Source organism: Camelus bactrianus, chromosome 7 (assembly GCF_048773025.1).
Source record: "Camelus bactrianus isolate YW-2024 breed Bactrian camel chromosome 7, ASM4877302v1, whole genome shotgun sequence".
Classification (NCBI taxonomy): domain Eukaryota; kingdom Metazoa; phylum Chordata; class Mammalia; order Artiodactyla; family Camelidae; genus Camelus; species Camelus bactrianus.
Window position 1 is genome coordinate 59951822 of NC_133545.1, and position 15942 is coordinate 59967763.

Sequence of the window (15942 nt, forward strand, 5' to 3'; positions counted from 1 at the left end):
GCGTCCCCATTCCTACAAAGTCCCCACAGACAACCATGTGCTGTGCACTGTGCCAGAGCCACAGGCAAATTTAAAATTTAAAAATCAAATGAGCTTCTAGTTGAAGTTATGTTGATCTGTACTTGGGACACTAGGAAGGAAGTATGGAAAGATCTTTTTAGTCCACACTTAGTTCTCACGGACACTCCATTTTTCAGTAAGAAGGACAATTTCAAAATTCTCTTTTGTTCCATAGGCTGAAAATCTCAAAGGGATACAAAGTGAGATTTTTAGTGAAACATCACCCATAATATTTCTTGTCTTTCCCTTTCTTTTCTTTTTTTGTTCTTGCTTTCTTGTTTTTTGAAGTCAGTGCTATTACAGGAGGAGGGCATACAGGCTTTGGCGACAACTCCAAATCCTGGCTCGTGTACTTACACATTATGTATCCATGGGTATGTCTTTAAGCCCCTCTTTTCCTAGTTTTCTATCTATAAAGTAGGGAAAATAATAGTATCTGCTTCAAAAGGAAGTTGTGAAGGGCAGATCATATCTCTGGAGTGTTAAGGAGAAAGTCAAGTCCATAGTAAGGCCTAGATAAATGTGAGTCTTTGTTATCATTGGAACGTGTAAAGGGGGCTCCTTCTGATATGGGCAGAGCTGTGGAGGAAAACATCTAACAGTGTAGTTAATACTGATGATCACTGTTAACACTTCTCTGTAGATCACATGCATAAACTCCAGAAATACTGACAAAATAATTCTATCTGCTCCTTTCCTTTACTCTTATCACTGGGAATATACGATGGAGTGAACTACATAATGTGACAATTGATAACAAGTGTCTTGTTTTATTGCTATTTAGTAATAGCCTTACTGCAATCGTGACTAGACTTGTTGATGGAATTGCAGATGGTTTGTATTTTTTTTGGCTTCTGTCAGTCAAAAATATAAAGGGCTCTTGCTTTGGAGATTACAGTTTACGTTGCTAAATGTAATATATTGAATAATCCCAGAAAACCTTCTACACAGGAAGTATACATTTAATTTTTACTTACCTCTATCATCCCTTATATTGGTTTAAAAAAAACACAATAAAATCATGACCCAATTCATTTCCCACACCATACCTTCCTTCACCTCCTGTTTTATGTCTTGATTTTCCAGTTCTGAATCTGGGCCCACTTTAGGTTCCACCATTTCCTCATCTTCCTCATCGTCTAGAAAAAAGAAAGAGAAAAATGCATTATTTCCTTTCCTACGAATCAAAGTCTCTGGCTGATGGTGGGAGGTAGGGGCAAAGGGTCAAGTTCCAATCATTTAGGGCAACTTCTAAGTCAATTGGTCCACAATGAATGCCCAAAAGATATATGTTCATGAATGTATGAATACATTATCTCCAAAGAGGCCTGTTTGAAAATCTCCCCAAGCTGCTGAGAAAGCCGCCCTGTGTCGGCACCTGCTACATCCACCCCCAGGCCCTCACCACATGGGATGTCTTGGAATTGCCTCTGTGACCTCTGAAGCTTCTTCGGAGATGGGCCAGGAACCAATCTTAAAATGTTTCCACCTGGGGCACATTCTCCACAGGGGACACCTGCTGTACAGACGACTCATTTCCAATTTCATTCTCACCAAATTAATTTGGTTTTGACCTGTAGGAAAGGGTTAAATACAGGTCTGACCCCAGGTCAAATGTCACTGGCAAGTAAACAACCAGGGATAGGGCCCCAAAGTCAGCGCCATGGGCCTGGAGAGAGCAACCAGCCTAAAATAGCGTTTATACATTCAGAACAGTTCGTGCGTGAATGTGAATTTAATGAGCACCAACAAATGGACCCAGCCGGCCACCACTGCCAGATGTTACAGTGCCCTTCCTGCCCTATGCAAACGTGCATCCACTCTCTCCTCCCATCCTGCCTTTCTTGGAGGTCCCCTTTCATTACAGAGTGCTTGAAATCATCAGTCGCAGTACAGAGGATGAAGGGGCAAGACAAGATGTTGCGAGAAAATCCAACTTACAGAGACAAAACAATGTAAAAAATTAAAACTTGCTTTCATGGTTTTTAAATCTATTACCTTCACTCTTAAGTATTATATTCACTTTAGGTTATGGACTTCATCGGTACAAATGGAGTTGAAGAGAAATGACTTCACTTCCTCCATCCCCATCATTCACTCATATATTCATTCATTCAACAAATACTTATAGACCTTCTATAAGATCCAAAGTTCTACAGAGAGTTTTATTCCCATCACAATAAATCCTGAGATTTTTATCAACTCAAAACTTCAGCTTAGGCACTTGGAGAATGCATTATAAATACACACTGAAATGCCCAAATATATATCTATAGCCTGAAAAGCAACCCCAATAGTTCTGATTATATTAAGCAAATGATTTGTGGAAGGAATATCAATTTTAAAGATATATATAGTAATGCAATTTAGATACTGAAAATTTTTAATGTGAATTTTCATTGAAATACAATAATCTGTATGCTTCTGCAAGTCAAAAAATGCCAAAGCTTGCCAGTCAACTGCCAGAGACATAGGATAGATTCTTCCTCATAGCCCTCAGAAGGAACCAACCCTGCCATCTCACCTTGATCTCGGAATTCTAGCTTCCAGAACTGTGAGACACTCACCTTCTACTGTTTAAATGGCTCAGTTTATGGTACATTGTTCCGGCAGCCCTAGCAAACTAAGAAAGCCAGCAGCAAGCCCTCCCTTCTGTGATCTTATCATCTGTGAGAAGAGATAAGGAGACACACAATAATGACACCTGGAGCAGTGATGAATGCTGTCCTTGTGTAATCTTATTTATTTATCAGAACTTGGTACTATCACCTAATTTTATAGATGAGGAGATGGTAATTGCCCCCAAAGAAACTCTCAACCACATTGAGCTTTAAGTTCTGTTTGGTTCTGTTTATGTTGGGGTCTATGATCTTTAACCATTATGGGTACCACCTCCCTACCTACAGCTGTCATGAAATAGAAATGCCATGGAGAAAAGCCTGGAGTACAGCAGGTGCGATGCTCAGTTGCAGTGTAAGGAGGGGTTTGTGGAGACTCTCTGAGGTGGACATCTCATGGCCTCCACACAGATGGCTCTTCCAGTTCCAAGAGGTAACTGCTGAGGAGAAGTTAGGTTTCACATCCTTGAGAGCTATACATGGTGGGTTGCTTTATTTACCAAGAATACATATGCTGTATTCAAACTCTGTTCTTACTTACTTTGTGGAATCCACTTCCCTAAGACCTGACGAGCAACATTTAACACAAAGCGTTGCTGTATTTCTTTGGCCAGAAAGATTCATAGATTGGATGGGAGCAGTATTTTCGGGAAAGAAACTGATCTGAGTTCAAGGCTGGAGTCCACTGCTTGCCAGCCTCTGATTTACACAATTCATAGAAACTCTCTGAGGCTCTTTTTGTCATCTGATGAACTGGGGTAACGACCCTTTCTTAAAACACAAATTTATTAAAAGAATAAACAAATAAAATTATTGATGTGAAATTGCTTTTCAAATCACTAAGAGAGTTGCAAATACCCGTACAGAGAAAGCTTCAAACATTGCCTTAGCTTGTATGTCAGCAAATGTTTATTGAGCATTTACTATGTATGGTGCTGGGCACAGGACAGGGAACAAGATAGACAAAAAAAATCTGTGTTCATGGAGCTTCCATGAGTTAGGGAGAGAAACTGCAAACAAATAAATAAACAAAACATACACTATGTCCGCTAAGTGGAACGGGGACCGAGAAAGCTGGGGAAGTGGGATCAGGCATGCTGATAAGGGGAGGAAGAGCTGAAATTTTAAATTGAGTGGTCAGGTCAGGGAGGGTATAGTTCAGTAGCAAAGCATGTGCTTAACATGCATGAGGTCCTGGGTTCAATCCCCAGTACCTCCATTGAAAAATAATAATAAAAAATAAATACATCTAATTACCTCCCTCCTCTCAAAATAGATAGATAGGTAGATAGATAGACAGATAGACAGACAGACAGACAGATAGAGTGGTCAAGAAAGGCCACACTGAGGTTAACAGTTGAGCAAAAACTTCAAGGAATTAAGGAATGAGCCATGTGAAAATCTTATAGAAGTTAAGGCTAATAACAAAGAGATTATTCCATCTCCTTCCATAGGTCAAAGTCTAAATTAATTTATGACCAGTTCCACTGACTATGGTAAACACTTGTGCTTTCATTAGAGCCAACTAGTTTGTACATTCACATTTTTTTGTTCTGAAAATGCAGTCAGTTTCATCAAATGACTTTGAACTAGTCAGCTTTAAATCCTATCACATTCTCACCTTTTGCAGATATAAAGATTTTTGTTTTACAAATTAATTCCTGGAAGAATCAAAAAGCAACAGCCTGAAAGGAAGTGCTGCGTAGAGCTTTTTGGAAATACATCATTCTATGAGGGCTTCACTATAAAAAAGGCTGGGTTTGTGATAGAAGTGTGGTTTATGCATTAAGTAGGTGAGAAAACAGCATGTTATCTAATTCTGTGAATAGAAAATACTTCCCCAGAGAACATGTTTTCAATGAATTTTTTTAAAAAACAAATATTTATTGTATTTATAATATGTGCCAAGTTCCATAATGAGATACTGTGAACAAAAGAGAAACCAATACAAAAAATAGTACCTGCCATTTTAAAGTGGTTACAAACCAGTTAGTTGTAGGCATTAATTGTTAGTGGCCACAGAATTCTTTGTCTATCAGCCTTTTAAAGACATAAAGTAAGCATTTCAGTGGATTTGCTAAGGAAGTAAAACACACGAGACTGGTTTGTTTCTCTGCATACTGATATGTTTGCCTTGCTCAGCAAAGAGAGTATATTTTTCTTCAAGACTCTGGTTTCCTTTCTGGTGCAACTGGAATTACTTCTGTTGAGGACATTTTCAAAACAGTTAAATAAGTTTAAAGAAAAGGATTTATGTAGAACCACTCCAGACTACTGATATATGAGTTGTGCTGCTAGTTCATACCCGGTTACATTTCCTCTGAGATTGGAGGGGGAAAAAATTACCACCCATGTATGGTTTCCTGTACCAGGTACACACGAGAAATTAAACCACTGGCAGAAGTTAATTGCCTGTCAGTCCAAGGGGCTAATTTCAGACAATGGCATCTTTTAGACATTATTTTGTTTAGCACCCAAACTGCAGTCTACAGTTGTTGCCTTCTTTCTCTCTAGCTGGAAAAATGTTTGGTAACCACTGTCCTCTTTCCTTAAGATTTTCTCAGGGTCTAAGTAGGAAAAATTGCATGTTGAGCAGCAATTGCATAGAACATACTTAGCACAAAGCCTGACCCTTTATATGAGCTCCAGAAAGGTTACTTCCCTCAGCCAGTTGGTGGTTCAGAATGAAGCCAATGTTGTCAATTTGAATATGCCAATCTGATTGTTCAGCTGCTCTGATGGCCTCACAAATTTGAGATTTTGGAAGGGGAGTGCAGGGGAACATTCGTCACTGGCAATATAACATCAAAAGCCCTTTCAGTCCGGGGGTATCCCCCTTGCAGTACTGCTGTACTGGTGACATGCTGGACCCTACTTTCTTCTCCTAAAGCCCCGGGAGACGTTTCCCTGCTGCTCTCCATTTTCCAGTGACCAGGACACAGCAGGATCTGGGCAGTCGCACCAAATGCTCCTAATGGGGGCTTTCTCTCTGAAGCCAGGAAGCAAAGCGGAGGGGACAGTCAGGATTAATGTGGGCCAGCCTGCAGTGGTGTCTGACATCCTGGCCAGGTTGCTCCAGAGCTCCACGGCTGGGTTCCCGTGGTCTTGAGCTTTTCCAAGCCCGTTCCTTCTGCCTCCTGTTGATTCTGTGAGCACCAGGTTTCCTTCCAATAAATCTCACTGGAGGTGGTGTCAGCACCAGATTTCCTTCCAATAAATCCCACTGGACTCTGTGCCTGCTGCCTGCAACCAGAACCCTGAGTGACCCGGGGTGGCCCTCCGTGAAGAAAAGGGACTGTGTTTTATGAGGTCAATGGGTTCTCACTTTCCCTGGGTCTCTGAGGGCCTGCAAAACCCAGGAATAAGAGGGTCTGAGTGTCCCACCCAAGCCCTTGCTGCCCTGCGGCTGGCTTTTCACAAGGGGGCTGTGGCCCCTCCGCCTGCCGCCACATGGAGGACCACTCAGTCCAATCTGTAGCGCGCAGCAGGCGCCCTTTCACTCCACCCTTCTGCCTCCAAAGGGCATCGTGCTTCCTCCCACAGTGGGAAGTAGGACGCAAGTACCATACGACTTCGAATCAAACAGGCCAACGACTATAAGATGCACCATTACTTTTTGTACCACGAAGAAAAACAATTACTGCTCATTAAACTGTAACGCATTATTGATTCTAATGTGGAAAACTGTGAATGTTGGAATTGATGAAATAATTTTGGGCTTAGAAATGAACAGAACACTAGCTTCCAAAAGGTAAAAGGGATGACAAGAACACAGGGTCAACTCTAAACCAAACTTACCATCGTGCTACTGTTGGTGAACAAACTTAGAGAGATACAAAAGCTTTTTCCTTTGTTTGTTTTCTTTGTATCTTAGGTGTCTTGCTTTCAACTAAGAACAAATGCCCCAGCCACTTTATATAATTCTATGTATGGCTATTTCAGATAGTGATTCTTTTTGTAACGTATTTAAAATTTTCCTATAGAAAATCAAAAAGTTAATCTCTCAAAATTTATTTCTGATTTAAAAAATAACTTACTTTAATGAAGACATTCTTTGCAGTTCTGTCTTTGGCCTCAAGTTTTCTCGTATCAAATGCCACTCTGCATAACATGTACACTGTCTTCCATCATCACCTACAAATGGGTATCTCCTGCCAAGGTGTCCTTTCTAGGCTCCAGGTTCTGTGTTGTACATTCCAACCTGAATGTCCCCTAGGCACTTCACATTCGACATGTCCAAAACAGAACTCCCTTCTTTGCTGAGATCTGCTCCTTTGATTGCATTCTCCTTCCTACTAAGGATACTGCCTTTCACCTGGGTTCACAGTTGGCTATCACAGTACCACCTTTAATTCCTCTTTTCCATCAGAGCCTATAAGAAGGCGTCTCTAAGTCTTTTCAACCCCTCCTCCAAAATCCGTCTCAAATCCACCTCTGTCTTTTCTGCACTGCCCTCGTCCAGGCTGGTAGCATCTCTTGACTGAAGTATTACAAGTGCTTTTGGACTGCTCTTCCTACCGCTACCAGCCTTGATCTATATTTCTAGTAGTTCCACTTTTTTATTTAACAAATACATTTATGTATCCTTTCTCCACCAAAAAGTCTTCTATAGCTCCCCATAAATTTCAGTATAAAACCCCTTAACTCCTTCTTGTCTCTTCTAACTGAGTTTGCATCCCAGACAATGCGCAACCACCCACAATCCCAGTAGGTACATGCCCCAAAGGCACTGTACGTCGCTCATGACTTTTTTCTGCCTGTCTTGGTCTTCCCTCCAATGTACGGGGTGGTTATTACTAACCCTTTGTGATACAGCTGCAGAGCTTTAACACTTCCTTTTGAGCAGATTTATTGACCCCTTCCACTGTTCCACCCCACCCTGTATATATCTCTATGATAACACTTTCTAGACCACTTAAAATCAGGTTTGGCATCTATCTCCAAAACCAGATGAAAAGTCCCTCAAAAATCTACGCTTGTTAGTGTCATCGAGGACACTAGCAATATCAAGACCAGTGACTGTTCTGGAAAGGTAGTAGGAGCCACACTGCGTAGGACCTTGAATGACAGAGTTTGGACTTCTTTCTGGAGATCAGTATCCCCCTTTTTACTCAACATACATCTCATTTAATCCATAAATATTTAAAATTTCAGAGGAATTCAAGGCATGGAGGAATTCAAAAGCTAAATACAGCTTTTGAAACCTCACTTAATCTCCCTCCCAGCCAGCCCTTTACGCACATTCTGGTATCTCTAAGAGGCAGCCTGGCTCTCGATGAAAACTGCTGCCATCCAGCCCTGCAGAGAAACTGGAGGCTTTTAAAAATACAAGAGACAAGGTTTGATTTTGTTTAAGAACGTGGAGGCAATATGGGGGCTGGAGGAGAGTGGGAAAGCCTGGAATGAGGGAGACAGTCAGAAGGTAAACTACAGCCACAATCCAAGCGACAGATGATGAGAATTGGGCCTAGGACGGTTCTGTTGCCAGTAGGCGTGATGAATTGGACTGTGAATGCAGACATGTGTTTGCACAGCAGACAGTGAGGGCTCTCGTACAGAACTCACTCAAGTCACCCTACCCTTGGACCAGCTTCGTGTACAGTTTGCCAACTTCTCCAGGAGTCCAAAGAGAGCCACCCTCCCGATACGTATCACAGCGGCCAAAATAAAGTATAACATGCACTGCCGAACGCTTACACAGATCAAGGTGAGCGCCTCCGTGCTGTAAAAATATGCAGCAAAGACATATTTTGTGGGATTTTCAGTAAGCACTTTGTTAAATATACTACATGCTAATATTTAAAAAACCTTCACTTTCTGGTCTAGAAAAATCTGGCCAGAGTAAAGAAAACATACATTTCTCATCGTACAGAGCACTCCTGTTAACACTCTAGGCCACATCAGTTCTCTCCTAAGGCTCTAACATGACAGTACTTGGAAAGTTTACTTCCTGATGGAATGTCACCCAAGGCACTGCAAATGGGAGGAAATGAAAGAAAATATTCAAAATGAGAGGAAACCATAGAACAGTACTTTTTAGCAGCTGTTTCTGAAACTTCTAACTGTGCTGACATATAACATGGGTGCAGTAAATATGTGCTGAATTCAGTTGACGGGATCAGTCAGCCTGCATGGAAGGACAGGGACGAGGAAGAGAATGCCCTCCTCAGAGATGTCCAGGCAGGAGCCCGTGGTGACTCCAGCATTTGATGTTTGGCAATGGGAAAACTTGACTGATCGCTATTTCCATAAGTTTCCCTCCTTAGAAACCACCGACGGCTCCCCATTCCCAAGATTAGCTCAGCATGTAAGGCTCAGCATTCGCTGACTCCAGTTTAGTTCTCCAAGACTGCTCAGAGCAGAAGAGTTCTTGACCCTCCTGTGTATGAAATAGGCCAAATTTGCCGCCAGAAACCACTTCCCACTCTTTCTTTTCTTTCTTCTTTTATATTTTTCAGGCCCCCAATCTCCTAAGGTTTCTCAGGGAGTCATGGAACCCTCAGCCACAGGAGAGATCAACTAGATGAACTGACTCATTTTAATGGATTAGAGACTGGTAACCCCAATAAAGTAATCTCCAATGGCAGACCGCAGTTCTTGCAGGGCCTGGGAGGGAGAGAGCTTTTGGAAGAGCCAGGCACTTTCCCCTCCCCCCACGTACAGATCAGTCCTCTGTTCTGCATTCTGGGAAGCAGAGCCAACCATTGCACAACTCCAGAGAGCGCACTTCTGTTGTACTATATGTGAATACGGCCTCCTTGACTTGTGAAGGGCACAGGCTCTATGTCTATTCTTGGCAGCTTTCTTTGTATAGAGGCCCATACACACCACACACACACACACACACACACACACACACACACACACACACACACAGGGAAATAATTCAAAACACTTGAAAATGCAATTCTTGGCTGTCTGGAAAGGTTAAAGTCCTTTCGCTATCTATTTTTGATTTTGGACAATCCCATACCCTACTCTTTGTTTCCTCTATCCTTTCTTCCAGATGTGCAAACCTGCCCTTCCTCTTAGGGGGAGCATGGCTGGTGAAAAAGAAAACTGGGGTCACAGGGACAGAGATGTCATCCTACCTAACTCTCCCCAGCTGCTATAGATATGTCCCAGAAAAAAAAGCAAACCTCAAGGTCTCCAGGTACTAAAATGGTTATTGTGTTATTTTAACTAGTAAAAACAGAGTAAAATAAGTCAAAACCATTTAGAAACATTCCTTGACTTGTTAAGGAACTGTTCATAAGGAGAAAATGGTACTTTCCATCTTTAAGCATCGTCAGCTGTGACCATTAACGTCAGAGTGGCTGTCACGTCAATCACTCACATAGAGGTTATCCCACTATTACATGCTCTCTGGCACCCTTTCTGTTAATAGGATCAAATCTTGTTAATTCTACCTCTTTGTATCCCCTTTACTTGCACAGCTCCCCTCATCCTCTCCATTTTCTACCTCCTTCGCCTTGGTAAAGGCCACCACAGCCTTTTACGTAGCTTACAATCCTGGTCTCCCAGCTGACATTCCTACCTCCAGCTGCTCTCTACCCTCGCTACAAACAACACTGCCAGAGTAAGCCTCTTAAAACACAACTCTGTTCATATAAAGCCCTTGATAGTTCCCAGGACATGAAAAATAAAAGCTAGATTCCTTGGCCTTGTCTTCAAGTCTGCTAGGGTCTGGAGCCAACACGTTGTGTCCTGCCAAATTTCCTCTCCTATGTTCATCCCCTTTCACCCCTACCTCCACACACACTCCTGTCAGCCTACACTGATACCCTGTACCACATTCTAGCTGTCCTTTGGTTCATGTTGCTCCCTCGGCCAGACTCTCTCCTTCTCTTCCTTTTACAAATATGAGCTCCTAATCTGTGTCAAGCACTCTTCCAGGTGCTGGAGATAACAGCAGTGAATAAAACACACAAAACTTCCTGCCTCGTGGATCCTGCATTCTAGTGGTGGAGACAGAAATAGACAAGACACATAAATGAGTATATAGTAGGTTAGAGAGTTGCAAGCCCTAAAGAGAAAAGCAAGGCAGGGGAGAGGTGGGTATCACAACTCTATGTAGGTAGCTAGGGAGGGCCTTGCCGAGAGAGGGCATTAAAGATAAAGACTCAACGATCAAGCCATGTGGATATCTGGGGAAAGCATTCTAGGTAGAGGAAACAAAATCACAAAACAGAAACAGATTCACAGACATGGAAAACAAACTTACGGTTACCAAGGGGGAAAGGGGGTGGGAAGGGACAAATTGAGAGTTTGAGATTTGCAGATACTGACTAATATATATATATATAAAATAGATAAACAACAAAGACCTACTGTACAGCCCAGGGAACTATATTCAATATCTTATAATCTATAATTAAAAATAATATGAAAATGAATATATGTATGTATAAGTATGACTGAAACATTATGCTGTACACCAGAAATTGACACAATATTGTAAACTGACTGTACTATAATTAAAAAAAAAAAAAGCATGAGGGCAGGATTTTACCTGGAGTGATCAAAGCCTCGAAAATCTATGTATCTTTCCTGCATGTCAAATCCAGCTATACTTTAAGATCTGATTCAAATGACCCCCGTTTCCCAAATCTCTCCTGTCCGGCCCCACTAGAAGGGATTTCTTCCTCGTTTAACCCTTCATAACACTTGAGTCTGTCTTAACAACTTTTTTTAACCAATCAGAGAACTATTATGTGTATGAATATGGCATTTCTCAGTCTCTACTTTATGGACTATTGTATGCATTTTAAGTAGAACACATCTCTATAACTTTCTGAGTTTTCTTCTCCACCTACAATTCTGAAGTTCTTGGGAGTAGGATGCATTAATTATTCATATTTATTTGCCCCAATATGGGTACTAAGTAAATACTCTTGGCTGTTTAAAATGTTAATCTCATTTTCCCATGTTCTAAAAAGTGCCTTTTCTCAGTGGTTTCTCCAGTGTTTTAGCTGGATCACAAACCTCTTCACTCAATTTTAAATGTTAAGGTTCCTTTCCTTGATCACTAGGTCTCGTCATCACTGCCAGCAAGTCTTGTCTAAACTTACCCCAAGACTCCCTGACACTCCCTGTGAGGTTCATGGTCCTTTATTTTGCTTCTTGTCCTGGTCACGGGTCACTAGGTATCTCCTCACCACCTAACGTGTGCTCAGATCTATTCTAGGCCTCGTGGAAAAACAACAGTTATTGACTTACTGAATCATATATGTCAAGTTTTGTGGTAAAGGTTTTATTCCATTAGCCTATTTACTCCTCCTAACAACTCACGGAGGCGGATACAATTAGTTCTCTCTATACATGAGGCTTAGAAAGGAAGATGAATTACAAGGTCACACAGCTAGAGGATGAACAGAGCCAGGATTCAAGCCCATGTTTTTCCAACTCCCTAACCCCCTCAATTTACTGCTAAGTCACACCGAACAGTGTAAAGGAAGAAAAGGGAGCTGTAACGGATGTTGTGGCTTTGACCACCCAGAATCCACCACCCCATTTCTTCAACTAATAGTCTCTTTCTTCTTTGGTGGACGCACCCCCTCCCCACTCTCAGCTAAGCAAATCCCTCTTAAGATTTAGGGGAAAACTTTGTATCTGAGACAATGACCAATGAGACTAAATCTCAGTATTTCTCTTTGGACTATCAGCGGAGTGACCACAAAATCCACTGTCCAAACTGAGATACTTCTGAGAGGGAATGGAGGTGCAATTCATCTTTAAGCAGGACTGGCAGGTATGAACAAGGACTGTCTGAGCAAATCAGGATGTGCAGTCACCCGTACCACAGGGAAGTGAATTCCTTCCTCTCTCATGCTGGACTGTGTGACTATTCTGGCTAAATCAGGACACGTGGTTACCCTAATCTCAGGGAAGTGGACTCCTCTCCTCCACTGGGTTGGGTGGAACTAGCTAACGTGGAACGAAAGCTGCCCTGGCTCCCCCTAAGGAACTTGAAAAAGAATCAACAAATAAGGCAGAGCCAAGAGACGGATGGTGGTAACTAACAGTTTGAAACCTAAATTGAGCAGTAGCTGAAGCCAACACGTGCCTAGAAGCTAGGGCTTAGATTTATATTTGTTAAGAGCCAACCAAAGTTCTTTTGGCTTAAGTAGTTTTGGGTTGGTTTCTCTGTCACTGGCAACCAAAAAAGGACAAATGGTTAGGAACTGCTGAGCACCTCCTTTGTAGGGACTCTGTGCTTTCTCTATGCACTCTATCCTCAAGGCACCATGGGGTTAAATGCATGAGTCCTGCCGCCAGGCTGCTGGGTTCAGATCCTGGTTCTACCATTTAGCAGTAACTTTGGGCTACTTACTTAACCCCTTGTGCCTCAGTTTTCTTGTCTGTTGATTACAGAATTGCTTCCCTTGGTTAATAGTGATTCTTTAATGGCTTAATACACTTAAAGAACCTTTTATTACTATTGATGAGGAAGTCGAGATTCAAAGAGGTTAAATGAGTTGCTGAAAGTCAGATAGCTACTAAATTATAAAGGCAGACTTTCAAACCCAAGCTTTTGAGCCCCTAAATTCCACTGTGTTTCAACTGTGTCCACGCTGTCTCCCAGTTGCTCAAACTAAGCTGTCGAGGATTAAGCTCAGCGGATTCAGGGGTGAGAATAAGCATGGCCAGTGGAAAGGAAAGGGCTTGGATGCGGCAAAGGCTTTGGAGCCCAGCTGGAAACGAACTTGCTACCCATATTCTATCAGACAGAGCCCAGCTTCTCTTGCCCATCCCAGTTTCAGTATTATTTTAGCACGGTAAGCGGGTTGCTTCCCAGTCCATGTGCAGATTCACAGGTGCTCATGTCTGCGGCAGGTGCGTCTACTTGGGCAATCTTGTCTCCTCCAGTTCAAGACCATGCCTGCGTGACGTGCTCTGCTCCATCTCTTCCGGCGTGGGTCACTCTGCCCTTTGCCGACCCTGCTTCAACTGAGCTGGCTTTTTGGCTTTCCTTGATCTTACTGAGAATTTTGACATCTTACGGAGTTTTACATTTGCTGTGCCCTCTGCCTGGAATGCTCTTTATTCAGATATTCACGTGTCTTTCTCATGATTTCATTTTTCAGAATCCCTGTCAAATATTACACTATCTGTGAGGTCTTCCCTATGCAACCTATATAAAATAGCCACATGCCTCACCACATTGGCACAAGGCACTTGTTTTCCCCTTACCCTGATTAAAAAAAATTTCACAGCACTGATAACTATCTGATTTAATACATTTATGTATGTATGTATTTATTGTCTGTCACCTACCACCAGAATGGAAATTCTAAAATGTCAGTGACTATGTCTCTCCTTTGCTGTATCCAAAGCACCTAGAGAATAGCTGGGTATGCGGTGGGTGGCAATAAATATTTGTTGGATAATAAAATGACTGAATGCACAAAATAACAGCAAGGCAGCGCTGTATCTTGAAACCAACATACAGATAATTCCTCAAGCCCACAGAGTGGTGGCAGTCCCTGGTATGGAAATCAGGGACACCCCAACCCTGTCCCAGCCTTGTCATGAATGCTTACAACCCCACAGCTCGGGTTCCTTGAAATGGGAATTTTCTATCTCTTTAGCATTTTTATTCTGTAGAAAATGGAAATGAGATCTTCGGAGTGCTTTTTGCTGACTTCCATTTCAGCATTTTCTCATTCTGGTGTCCAAACCCCCAGCCCAGGGAGAACTGATATATTTTCCATCTGGAAATACATCAAAATTCATCACAGTCCAATTCTCAGGGAGGATCATTAGCACATTTGTTTGCTTTTATCTTGGCATTAACAACTCTATTTGGGGCTAATTCATTTCCCCTGGTTTCAACATCAAGTTTTCCCATTGGCTCAAATATGAAGCCCCTTGTCTGTCAATGTAATAATTTTCTATTAATTATAAAAGAAGAAAGCTAGCAGTTTGAGAGTCTTAAGGGAAGCATTTGTCTAATCCAAGAAACTGATTTTTCCAGTTACTTGGACTAAATACAAGTCTCAGTTGTGGTCAGATTCACAGATTTCAAAGTGCCCCTTGTTTTTACTTTCTGGTCAGTCTAGACAGACATGGTTCTTTCCTTCATTTTTCAAGCTGTTGAAACATCGAGTTGGTCAAAAGAATCTGAATCTCTAGAGAATAAACTGAGCAGCACTTCTCCAGAGACTTCACAACCTTCTACTAAATCCCCCTTCAAACAGAAGAATCACCTCAGTGGTACCAGGACAGATTTCTCTTCAAAGGCTCAATGTGAGTGTGAGAAGGAAACTGTGAAAACAAAAATAATGGCCATTATTGTCCTATTCAGAATGGAAACATGGTCCAGCGGTTAGAGCATGAAGTCCTGAATTTTTTAACTGTCCTCAGCTGTTTCTGTTCCGTCTGGGTGTCCTCACCCAACCTAAACTGCCGCCTTTAATAATAATGCTTCTATTCAGTATATTTGGACACATGGTCTTGAGAAACTACCATGTGCAAGGCATAGGCTCCATCTTATGGGGCCACAGAAATGAATCAAGAAAGATGCCTGAACTCAAAGAGTTTGGCATCTGGGCAGGGAAATGGCTAAACTATATGTAAATATCTATATGAGAAGCGAGCATGCTTGGAGATGTGCTCTGAGAATTCAGGATGGGTAAAGTTAACTTCTCAAGGGAAAGTATGGGCAGAGAGAGAGGACAGGGAAGCAGATTTTTCATGGAGTTTAATTTGAGGTGGGTCTTGAGGGGTGATGGGGTCTTGACAAGGACATAGAGATGGGAATGCAGAGTATTATATCATTTCAAGGAGAGGAACGAGCATGTATGAGAGGAGAACAATGGAAAGATGGGTACAGAGTCAGGTAGTTCAATAGAGGGAATAATGGAAAACCTAAAATACCAGGATAAGTAGGGTCATACACAACTGCTATTTAATCCACTCAGCTCTGTTGAGAAGAAGCACTGTGAATCCACACTGCTTCAGCTCATGTCAAAAGAGAGTTTTAAGGGTCCCTAGGTACCTAGCAGTGCCATGACCCAAGAGAACAGTTTTCCCATCAGAAGTGTGGCAGCAGGTAGAGTATCTACATATTTTTCCCCGGAGACAGCATAAGAAAAACATGGTCTTATTTCATGACACTTTGTTATATGATATGGGAAAGACAGATTTCTTAGCTCCTCTAAGATTTATTTTCTCATCTGTAAAGCAGGGATGCTAACTTCTAAGCCACTTACATAACAAAGCTGCTGTGTGAAACAATGAGATAACGGAGATAGAGATGCTT

At 41.9% G+C, this 15942-nt stretch overlaps 1 protein-coding gene across 3 annotated transcripts in view; it reads right to left on the minus strand.

Annotated features, from left to right (window-relative positions):
- Window positions 1-15942, minus strand: part of DYNC1I1 (dynein cytoplasmic 1 intermediate chain 1) — a 377849-nt gene that overhangs the window by 127790 nt on the left and 234117 nt on the right. For all 3 annotated transcript variants that reach the window (XM_045508648.2, XM_010972445.3, XM_010972429.3), the window contains one exon: window positions 1110-1199. In XM_045508648.2, coding sequence (XP_045364604.2) covers window positions 1110-1199 — 90 coding nt within the window. The remainder of the gene's footprint in view (window positions 1-1109; window positions 1200-15942) is intronic.